This window comes from Cibotium barometz, chromosome 36 (genome assembly GCF_041138505.1).
Source record: "Cibotium barometz isolate CiBa-2024 chromosome 36, ASM4113850v1, whole genome shotgun sequence".
Taxonomy (NCBI): domain Eukaryota; kingdom Viridiplantae; phylum Streptophyta; class Polypodiopsida; order Cyatheales; family Cibotiaceae; genus Cibotium; species Cibotium barometz.
In genome coordinates, this window is record NC_141081.1 from 12,991,972 (window position 1) to 13,003,002 (window position 11,031).

An 11,031-nucleotide genomic window follows, 5' to 3' on the forward strand; every position below is an offset into this window, starting at 1 on the left:
GAATAACACTTTTGAAATAAAAACAATCCTTTATGCATCTTTCTATGCATAAAACCAATTTTAATGAGAATAACACTTTTGAAATAAAAATAAATCCTTTATGCATCTTTCTATGCATAAAACCAATTTTAATGAAAATAACACTTTTGAATTAAAAAAACAGGCACTTCTTCGTGATGCCCATGACTCTCTTGTTGGGGGTTATCGAGGTATCAATAGTAACTTGGAGAAGTTAGAGCGATTCTTTTATTGGGCAAAAATGTGAAGGGATGTCTACTAGTATGTCTAAGCATGTCAAATGTGTCAAAAAGTGAAGGTTCCACAGTCGAAACAGGCCGGTTGCTACAACTTTGCCTATTTCCGAGAGACTTGTTCAGGAGATTAGTATGGATTTCGTAGGTTCTGTCATGACCCTGTGAAATTGATACAGCACAAGTGTGGGCATGGTGGTCGGTGAGCAAGATAAACAGTTAATTGTTCATACTTGGGTGCCCGGATAGAAGGTTAATGTGTGGACATCCCCAAGCGTGAAGGGGGACCAAGGGAATAAAGTTTTTAATGTTTATAACCTTGGGTGACCCCTAGGCATAAGTGGCCCCTAGTAAAGTTCTAATAAACTTTATGAGGCCCCTAGGATAAGTTTGGGGAGGGGCTATTCCATTTTTGGAAGTACACGCCTCTCTCCCTTATTCTCTCTCTCTTGCTTTTAGAAAGGGCAAGGCGGCTAGCAGCGTGGAGAGGGTCGCTTGAAGAGATTCGTACAGGGCTGTTTTGGCCGGTTCTCTCCATAGGCATATAGTCGGGCTGGTGCAGGCGGCTGCAGGTCAGCTGGTACAGGTGTCTACTGGACAGCTGGCGCAGGCAGTTGCAGTACAGCTGGAGCAAGCGGCTATTGGACAGTTGGCGCCGGCGGCTGCAGGACAGCAAAGGGCAAGGCGGCTGCAAGACAACTGGTACAAGCGGCTGCAGGACAGCGGGTGTACAAAAAGGGATGGGCAGTTGATAGGACAGCAGGCGCAGCCTGAATCTCTCTCTCTCTCTCTCTCTCTCTCTCTCTCTCTCTTCCCCTCGTGTGAGCTCTGGAGGGCAAAAACGGGTGGCTGCAATTCAGGATAGCATACTCTATACTCTCAGGGCTGGTGTTTTTGAGGAGGATTGGACTGAGGGACAACAGTGTACCTGCTGAATATCTTTCTCTCTCTTTCCACTAGCTTACGACTGCTTCAAAGTTGTTTCTTCTGGCTCTTTGTGAGAGAAGGGGTGTGGTAGTTTGAAGGGTGGAAACAGAGTTAGATTGTGGATTTGTTCTTTGGCTGAGTTTGAGGCTACGATCATGGAACAGTCAGATGCATGCTCAAGGCTTCCCTGTTGCATTGTCTTGGTTGATTAGAGGAGACAGCAGTGTGTTGCTTTTGTGGGACACAGATCTGTGTGTGTATCCTCTATGCTAAGAGGTCTTGAGGGTTGCCAGATTGGACATATAGGTTTCTTTTCCTTGACTGGCTTTGTTGTACTTAGTTAAGCTTTTCCATTGAAATTGAATAAGTACCGAAAGGGGCGCCAAGCTTTGGGGCCAACAGGTGTCGTTCTCCTTTTTGTTTTGGAGCACTGTAGCTCTTGTTTATTTGTTTATTGTCTGGACTACAATTGGATAGGTGACTGCTAGTCTAGGCGCAGCCTCTCTCTCTCTCTCTCTCTCTCTCTCTCTCTCTCTTCCACTCGTGTGAGCTCTGGAGGGCAAAGGCGGGTGGCTGCAATTCAGGACAGCATACTCTATACTCTCAGGGCTGGTGTTTTTGAGGAGGATTGGACTGAGAGACAGCAGTGTACCTGTTGAATATCTTTCTCTCTCTTTCCACTAGCCTACGACTGCTTCAGAGTTGTTTCTTCTGGCCCTTTGTGAGAGGAGGGGTGTGGCAGTTTGAAGGGTGGAAACAGAGTTAGATTGTGGATTTGTTCTTTGGTTGAGTTTGAGGCTACGATCATGGAACAGCCAGATGCATGCTCAAGGCTTCCCTGTTGCATTGTCTTGGTTGATTAGAGGAGACAGCAGTGTTTTGCTTTTGTGGGACACAGATCTGTGTGTGTATCCTCTATGCTAAGAGGTCTTGAGGGTTGCCAGATTGGACATGCAGGTTTCTTTTCCTTGACTGGCTTTGTTGTACTTAGTTAAGCTTTTCCATTGAAATTGAATAAAGAAGTACCGAAAGGGGCGCCAAGCTTTGGGGCCAACAGGTGTCGTTCTCCTTTTTGTTTTGGAGCACTGTAGCTCTTGTTTATTTGTTTATTGTTTGGACTACAATTGGATAGGTGACTGCTAGTCTACCGCACTTTGGTTTCTACCAGCGGTTGGTTTCAGGTTCTCTTCTAGCCGCCTACGGGAACCAAGAATTCACAGTGTTTGATCGTTGTGGACCGGTTCAACAAATTGCTCATTCTGTGCAAACAGATGGCCACAGCCGAATATTGCTCGCTTGTTCATTCATTTGCCTTTGGTACCCAGTTTGTGGTTTGCTAAGGACAATTACTTTAGATAGAGATCCAAAGTTTACTTCTCATTTTTGGAGATCATTGTTTGATAACTTTGGGACTAAATTGCAGTTGTCTAGTGCTTTTCATCCATAGACAGATGGCCAAACATAAGTTTACAATCAGCTGGTCTTCGACGTTCTCAAATCATACTACCATGACAAGCAGTAAAAGTGGGAACAATATCGTCCGTTGGTGTAGGCAATCCTCAATGATACGCATTTATGTAGCATTGGCAAGACTCCATATGAGGAGTCAGTGAAGGAGCACAAAGCACATGAAACATACACTAGGCAAGCCAATAAGTCTCGTAGAGATGTCAACTAAAAGGAGGGAGATTGGGTATTTCTCTGCTCCATGAAGCAACAGTTAAAGCCAGTGGGCAAGCATTGTCCCAAGCTCTCTTTTTGGAAGTTTCGGCCTGTTCCCTATCGTAAAGAAGCTTAGTGATGTCTCCATGAAGTTAAAATTGCCAGACAATTGGACTATGCATGCACTATGCATTGAGGTGTAGTATGACACACTGGCTTATCTATAGTGCTATACTTATACATAAATTTAGTACCTTTTTTAGGAATATTTGTCATACGTCGTGACCCCGTTGTAAGCCCAGTCCGGGACATGTCAAGCATGAGCTACATAGGTTAGTCTCCCAGCCTTAGGTGTTAGGGTCAGTCCATTAATCCACTTGGAGAACAAGAATTTAGGGCTATGACAATGCAGTCCTTTAGGAGCATACACAAAGTAGATAACAACATACAGAGGTATTAAGGTTTTAGGCTAGCCCTAGAAGGGCCAGCCTATGAACCTTGGGCTTGTGAGCACCATAGGCCACACCTCATAGGCATACAAGGCCTTTAGGCTCATGTCGGCAGCCTATCTAATGATGGGTAGCTAGTCATGTGATTTAATAGCAGTTGGTCAGCAGTCAGGAGTCACACGAGATAAGCGCCAGCATTTAATGCTTATTTAGTTAGGTCGTGGGCATTTGAAGCAGGCCGACAGCAGTTGCAGCCGCCTGAGAGGGTATATAAGCAGCCTGTAGATCATTGCATAAACAATGTCATAAATCATTCTTTCAGCCCTAGAAACAGTGCAGATATGTGTGCTTAAAGACCTTGGTCTTTTGCATGCCTAATTGTCAGCAGCCAAGCACTTAGTGCTTCAGTCCATATACAGCCCCGAAGTTTGATTCAGCAGTCAACCCTCAGTAGTGCATCTTTGTCAGCAGATCTGGTGTGCATAAGGTTATCCGAAGTGGCTTCAAGGTTGACTTCAAGCCGTTTGATAGTTAAGCAGACATCCGGTCTCCAACATCCTTGCTTCTGGCAGTCTCCGTCAATCAATTCTCAGTAAGTTCTCTGCATTGTAACGGTTCTCCAAAGTAATAAAGTAAATACTCCTGCTTGTGGGAGGGGGCCCTTCAGTGGGTATATTGGGACACAATCTGGTGTCGTCTCTACTCTCTCTCTCTCCAGCTCTACCTCCTATCTATAAAAGATTAAAGTGGATTGCTTCATGCTCACCACATAAAGGTATAAAGAAGGTCTTGCTGGGCGTTACACAATCTAGCCAGTTGCATGTTACATATAAGCTCTAGTACAAGAGACTCTCATCATGGAGTACATGAGAATATGAAGCATGTGGGCACATCATCCTCCAATAGAGGGTACCTCTCTCTCAAGTATGTCGAGCATGGGGTTACTGAGTATGGCCGAGAGGTCCCCTTTTGTCATGGTACGTGGGAAGGTAGTGTGATGGTGGTGGAGCATGTTCTGGATCGGGAGCTGATGGGAGGATCATGGTTGGTGTCCCGTGGGCTGGGGATGTTGGGTACATTGAAGCGTGCAAGCCCGTTCCGAAGTGACTCCTCGGGGAAGAAGAAGAAGAAGAAGAAGAAAGAAAGGTATACTAACGTCTACAAAAGACGAAAGGATCTATGAGACCAAAAGTGGCAAAATCATGAAGTGTCCAGAGAGAGCCTATGAGAGGCTCTGCCCTCTTTTTTATCGTGTATGGTACACAGTAGTGTATAGCGTTTTAGGTGGAGCTTCTCAACTAGTTGATTTGCATCATCACAACACAAATTTTAATACAAGATAGATTGCTTAAGCTTGCAAGAGATAACTTACCATTTGTTGGTGATTAACAGGAAGTCAACAAACAGAGCTCCAACATGACTCCTTGGAGTGCTGTTTTGGCACAGCTGGGTGATAACGGGCATGCACAGAGTGGTCTTTTTGAAGGACTTGATAATAATTTTCTGAATGAGTCCCAACAATGCCAGCTTCAATTTCCTCATGCATACCTAGATGCAGAGCAGCCCTATATCCCACAACATGATTTGGGCAGGTTTGATATGTCGCCTGCTGACAACAAAGATACCTCTCTGGTGCACTCATATCCGAATGTCTTCAGAGATTTTCAAGCCGACTCTCCTACTCAGCATGATGCACATGATACATTCAAAAAGTATGACAGCTTTGGAAGATGGATGACTCAAGAGATCGGAGGGGATGCTGAGAACTCGATGTCATCAGATTCAACATATTGGGCAAGCGCACTTGCAGAAGAAGTCCCTGGCTTGAGGCAGCAGATGCATCTAGATATTGGATTGATCCCCTCACTTTCACATGAAAAGTGTTTTGCTATCTCAGAGTATTCACCCAATAATGCCCTTTCAACCACTGATACCAAGGTTGGCACTGCTTGCCTTTGTAAAACCTTTGTAAAAGGCAGGTTTAAGCAACAGTTGACTTTTTATTTGCTTAGGGACTACATTAAAAAAAACCCATTTAGTGTAACATAAGAACCCAACAAACCCCCCCCAAAGGCAGGTCCCTCATAAAGAAATTCTTCTCTTGTTTAGAATAGCACCCTTATTGTAGGGTTTGGGTTGGTGCGGGATCAGTGTTTACAGTTTGAATATTTCACAACACCTTTTGTGTTAGTATTTTTAAAGACATTAGTTGATTCATAGCTCCCGTAAACTGCTTACTTTTGCAGATACTTGTCACTGGGACCTTTGGGGACATGGTGAAGGATTCATTCAAATGGTGTTGTATGTTTGGGGATGTAGAGGTTCCTGCAGAGTTATTGCAGCCGGGTGTTTTGAGATGCAATGCACCCCCTCACGCACCCGGAAAGGTTCCCTTTTATATCACACGAAATGATGGGATTGCATGCAGCGAGGTTAAAGAATTTGAGTATCATGCGGAGTCCAAGTTCTCCTCTTCTGCTGAAGTACCTGAAGGGTCACCTTTGAATAAGATAGAGATGCTATTTCAGATTCGTCTTGCAAGAATGCTCTCTTATGGATCATCATCATTATCATCTCAAATGTCAAAATCTGATGAAGCTACTAGAGATTTATTTGGTGATTTGAACTCTTTGGTTTTGTTTGAAGAGTGGGAACAGATGGAAGACCAGCTTGCTGAGTTAGGCTGTCAGGCAATGAATTTAAAGGAGCGGCTTATTCAGAAACTGCTGAAAGAAAAGTTTCAACTTTGGCTTTGGAAGAAGTTTTTAGAAGGTGGTAAAGGTGCAGCAGTTTTGGATGATCATGGATTGGGAGTTTTGCACATGGGAGCTGCACTTGGTTATTCTTGGATCATTTTCCCAACATTGGCTGCTGGAGTAAATATTAATTTCCGAGACTCACGTGGATGGACTGCTCTTCACTGGGCTGCGCATTGTGGGAGGTAAGTTGCTTGCATACATGCCTCTGACAACAATTTATGGCCTTCGTCATATATAAATGGTGCCTAAAGTTGTGCATTTTCAATATGGAGAAGTCACACAAACGATGATAAGGGCCAGAAATTCCTGATCTGCATGGCTGCACAATGATCTTTTGATGTACATTGGTTCTTAGGATGAAAGCTGGCTAACTCACTACCCAGACATAGCTCCCTCGAAGAGTACCCTTAAGATTTGGGCTGGACTGATACCTAGCTATGCTTTTTGGCCAAATTCTGGTGTTTGCCTCGGATATATATGCATGGAACCCCGAAAGATGAGCCTATATCTCACTTGATCTCACTTGTATAGACACTGGATGAGAGTGTCTGAGTAGTAAGCCTCAAGTACCTCCCTAAGTATATCATCTAGGGGGCACCCTTAAGAACAAGCATCTATCTGAAAGATAAGCATGGAACATATGCGTGCATGCATGCATGCGTATTAACATGTGTGGACGTACAGTAATCAAAAGCTGCCTGGACTTAAACGGGAGCTTAACAATCTTGTAATTGTAACCAAATAATAGATAGCTTGCAGAGGTGATCTGAGTCTGTGTTTTTGGCTTGTTAATTTCTTTTGTCATGGCATCTTATGAAGGGATACATCTCAATGTCTTCTTATAGGGAGGCAATGGTGGTAGCACTTCTGGCTGCTGGTGCAGATCCAGGGGCCAAAACCGATCCTACAAATGCATTTCCGGATGGACAAACTCCGGCCGATCTAGCCTCAGCTGAGCGGCACAAAGGGATTGCTGGTTACCTTGCAGAGTCATTGCTTACAAGCCATCTCATATCACTGACTTTGAAGACTGGATCGAATGAAAATACCTTAGCTGCAGTAGAAACTGTGTCTGAAAGGACGGTTGTCCAGTCCAGTGTGGGAGAATCAGAGGAGCAACTGTCTTTGCAAGATTCACTTGCTGCCGTACGAAATGCTGCCCAGGCGGCGGCTTGTATCCAGTCTGCGTTCCGTGTGCAGTCCTTCAAAAAGAAGCAGGAGTCCTACCGGCTTGAGGAGGATGAGTATGGGATCTCTAATGAGGAGGCACAATACATTGTGGCTTCCCAGAAATCAAACAAAAGTGGATCAATCTATGAAGATGATGAAGTCTCTCACTCTGCTGCCATACGCATACAACAAAAGTACCGTGGCTGGAAAGGGCGCCGGGAGTTTCTTATGTTTCGCCGGCATGTTGTTAAGATTCAGGTATTGAGAACTGTTCTTTTAAAGCCTGCTTTTGTAAAAAGTAGGTCTAGGCACTTGGTAATGTTAGCTTAAATATTAGTTGACTTAATACTTTTGAGTGTGTTTTTGATATTAATGATTTTTATAGAAATTAAAGATTTGATAGCCCCACCAAAACCCCCTCCTCTCTCTCTCTCTCTCTCACACGCGCACGCATGGAAAAAAAACAAGAGGCAGATTCTCCTTTTAGAGAAATTCTTCTCTTGTTTCTTTATTATTCCTGAATTAATGGGATGGATGACAACATTGCTGCGTGAAAGGATTTAATACTTTCACACATTGAAAGTATTAGTTGACTTAATACTTTTGAATTTTTCTGGAGGTATTAATGATTTTTATAGAAATTAAAGATTTGATAGCACACCCTCTCTCTCTCTCTCTCTCTCTCCATTATTGCTCGGCATCGGAGGCGCCTACCTCGCATCTACGACCTCTCCATTCTAGACAGCCCCATGGCGGAGATACTTGTTCTAAGGAGAGGGCAACACTTCAACTGATCAGCATACATGGATCTACCTGATATACATTTTTCAGTATTTTCGAGTATTTTCTACTGAGTATCATCTCGGAGTCTTACAGTTCTGTTCTTATAACTGTAGGACAATCAGTTTATTGTACTTTTTAGTCTCATCTAGTTGTTCTTTTTGATGAGACACCAACTTCAGATGTACTCTCAGTTTTGGTCTCATAGGCCATTATGGCCTCTTAGAGACGGTAATATATCATTTCATTTCATTTCTCCCCACACCCACATGCGCGCCCGTGCACGCATGGAAAATAAACAAGGGGCAGGTTTCCTTTTAGAGAAATTCTTCTCTTGTTTCTTCATTATTCCTAAATCAATGGGATGGATGGCAACATTGCTGCCTTAAATGTGTGAAAGGATCTTTGGAAAGGTGGTCAAATGGATTAATGTGTGTGTTCGGTCTCTAATCAGGCCCATGTCAGGGGACATCAAGTCCGTAAACAGTACAAGAAGATTCTCTGGTCTGTGAGTATTGTAGAGAAAGCTATTCTCAGGTGGCGGAGAAGAGGCAAAGGCTTACGCGGCTTTGAATCATCAAAAGTTAGACTGGCGGATGAGAAGGGCGGAAGTGACACGGATGATGACTTTTTGAAAGCTGGAAGGAAACAGATAGAGGTAGGCTTGGAAAAGGCCCTTGCAAGAGTACAATCCATGGTTAGATCTCCGGAAGCTCGAGAACAGTACCGGAGGCTGCTCGAGGGCTACCAGAAGACAAAGGTAAACATTTTTGTCCAATTCCATTTCAATTAACTGAAGTTATTCTAAGTTGGTCCAAGAATCCTAATCTGAGGCTTACTCGACAAAGGCCACCCACCCTAAGTAGCCACACCCTGGGGGCCTGGTATGCTTTACATGCAAGCTGCCCATCAAGGTCGCCAAAAGCAATTTTAACGAAAATCCAATGGGAAGTAATTTCGTTGGAGAATGTGATGAGGCAGCCAGCACACGTTTGGTGTGTGGTGGCATGGAAATTGTAAACAACTTTTTCTGTATGGTGGCGAGAGGTTGAAACAAGTGCACCTGTCTGTGGTTGTCTTGTGTGAAGCTACTCTTTGCTGGGTGATGTTGGCCACAATGGGAAAAACCGAGCAGACTTAGAAGATGTTATTAGTGGAATCCCATTTCAGTGGTCTCACCCTGTTTACCGGAGCCGCCAAAAGGTTAGACTAGACTGGTGCAGGTAGTTTGATTGCTTCAGGAAAGGAAATCAACTGAGACTCCATTAGTAGCGGCGAGTGAAAGGGGATTAGGCACGTAAAACCTATGTATAGGGGGTTTAAAGCTGTGGATCCACTGTGGGCAGACGGCCTTTGTGATGGGGACCTTAGTGTAAATTTATATGGAGTCTTCCTCCCTTACACAAGAATCTGAGTAGTTATCAACCACCCTTACACAAGAATCTGATATCTTGATTTCTGAATGCACAGGTTCAGTTGGAAGGGGATGCTTATGATACATTACTCCTTACCGAGGACAAGGAATCACCACTATATACTGAAGATTTTGCAATGTCAACGTATCCCTAAGCTTACCATCACTTCTATACCTTACTAACTCTACCTACTAACTAACCCTTGTTTGTTTTGCATTGTGTAAATCTCCTAAATGCTGTTGTACTTGTTGATGTAAATATAAGTAGAAGCCAGTCCTTGTATGAAGCACCAGAAGCTTTTTGCTTGATACTTTTTCTCGATATGTAACGGTAAGACTCTCTACGTGCGAGCCACAAGAGTCTTTTATTGGCCCAAGTTGCTGCATGCGCCTGTTACTTACCACGAAAGCCTGCTGGACATGTTGCACCTTCATAGTAACTAAAATATACATAATCATATTGAAAGGGAAGTTGGACTTCAACATATACTATGCTGGCTCCCTTATTGCTATAGTGATCAAACTTCATCCATTTAAATAGCAAGGAGTATTCTCTCTAAGGGATTTAAATTTTGTGTTGACATGGTTGCATTATTCATTTAGTTCACTTACACAAATAGTTGCCTCGTCTTCAGTTGCACAAATTGCAGTTCCCTTTTCTCTCTTGCTTTGTGAAAAAAGAAAGCCTCTCTCCCCTCTCGCTACTGGTCCTCATCTCAATCAAAGGGACCTCGTCCTTGCATATGTTGGCAAGGAGGCTTCCCTCACCCTAGACATAGATGCGGTACACTGATGTTGCTAGTGATTTAAGACGCTTTTATGCAAATGAAAACAACCAAGCACATCTTGGAAGATGTGCTCAAGAACTAAGGCATAAGATCGGACAAGGATCCTATGCAAAGAGTATGTCAAACAAGGTGTATAGATGATCACACACGTCTGGTGTGTTTACATGTATGTTACTTGTAAGGATCCATAGTAAAAAGCCCTTCAATGTGGCAATGCATTTCTTTTTCTTTTTGGTTGGGAAGTGCCTAAAAATTATGGCCATGAAATAGTATGATTTTTAGGCACTTTTCCAGTGAAAAGTGCCTAAAAATTACGACCATGGAAAAGTATGATTTTTAACAAATAGTATAACCATGCATATTCTTCTCACCAAACAGTTGGGTTCTTCCAGTAGCCTCTCCATCTCCATTGAACCAAGAGATTCAACCAAGAGCTCATCTCCATTGAGCCAAGAGATTCAACCAAGAGAAAAAGTGATAAAAAATCCCAAATTTTTCAAAAGCTTGCTTCTCTCTACCTCGTTTATGCTTAAGTCAGCCCACTTCTCAGTTAAGCACTTCACATAAGACATATGTGCATTGGCCTAAAAGAACGGTTGTACACTGTGCCCTTGTGATCCTCCAATGTTGCATGAACCTCCTTATAGAAATACATTGCCACAGTTGACGGGTGTGTAGCTCAGCTGGTAGAACGGTCACGTTCCACAATGAGGACCTAGGTTCGATGCGTAGGGACTACACAATGGAGGCACACATGGCATGCACAAATCCACCTTTCACTCCTTTTTTACATTCTTCTCCTTAAAAGTAAGGCAATTGCAACATTCCAAA

The 11,031-nt window shown here is 43.4% G+C and overlaps 1 protein-coding gene across 3 annotated transcripts in view; it reads left to right on the forward strand.

The window, feature by feature from the left end:
* Positions 1-9,984, forward strand: part of LOC147617505 (calmodulin-binding transcription activator 1-like) — a 31,411-nt gene extending 21,427 nt beyond the window's left edge. For 2 of the 3 annotated variants that reach the window (XM_086775754.1, XM_086775753.1), the window contains exons 8-12: positions 4,682-5,227; positions 5,536-6,230; positions 6,894-7,476; positions 8,453-8,758; positions 9,469-9,984. In XM_086775754.1, the coding sequence (XP_086631880.1) occupies positions 4,682-5,227; positions 5,536-6,230; positions 6,894-7,476; positions 8,453-8,758; positions 9,469-9,567 (2,229 nt within the window). In that variant the 3' untranslated portion in view covers positions 9,568-9,984. The remainder of the gene's footprint in view (positions 1-4,681; positions 5,228-5,535; positions 6,231-6,893; positions 7,477-8,452; positions 8,759-9,468) is intronic. The other variant, XM_086775755.1, reaches the window with a different exon arrangement.
* The last annotated feature ends 1,047 nt before the right edge of the window (positions 9,985-11,031 follow it).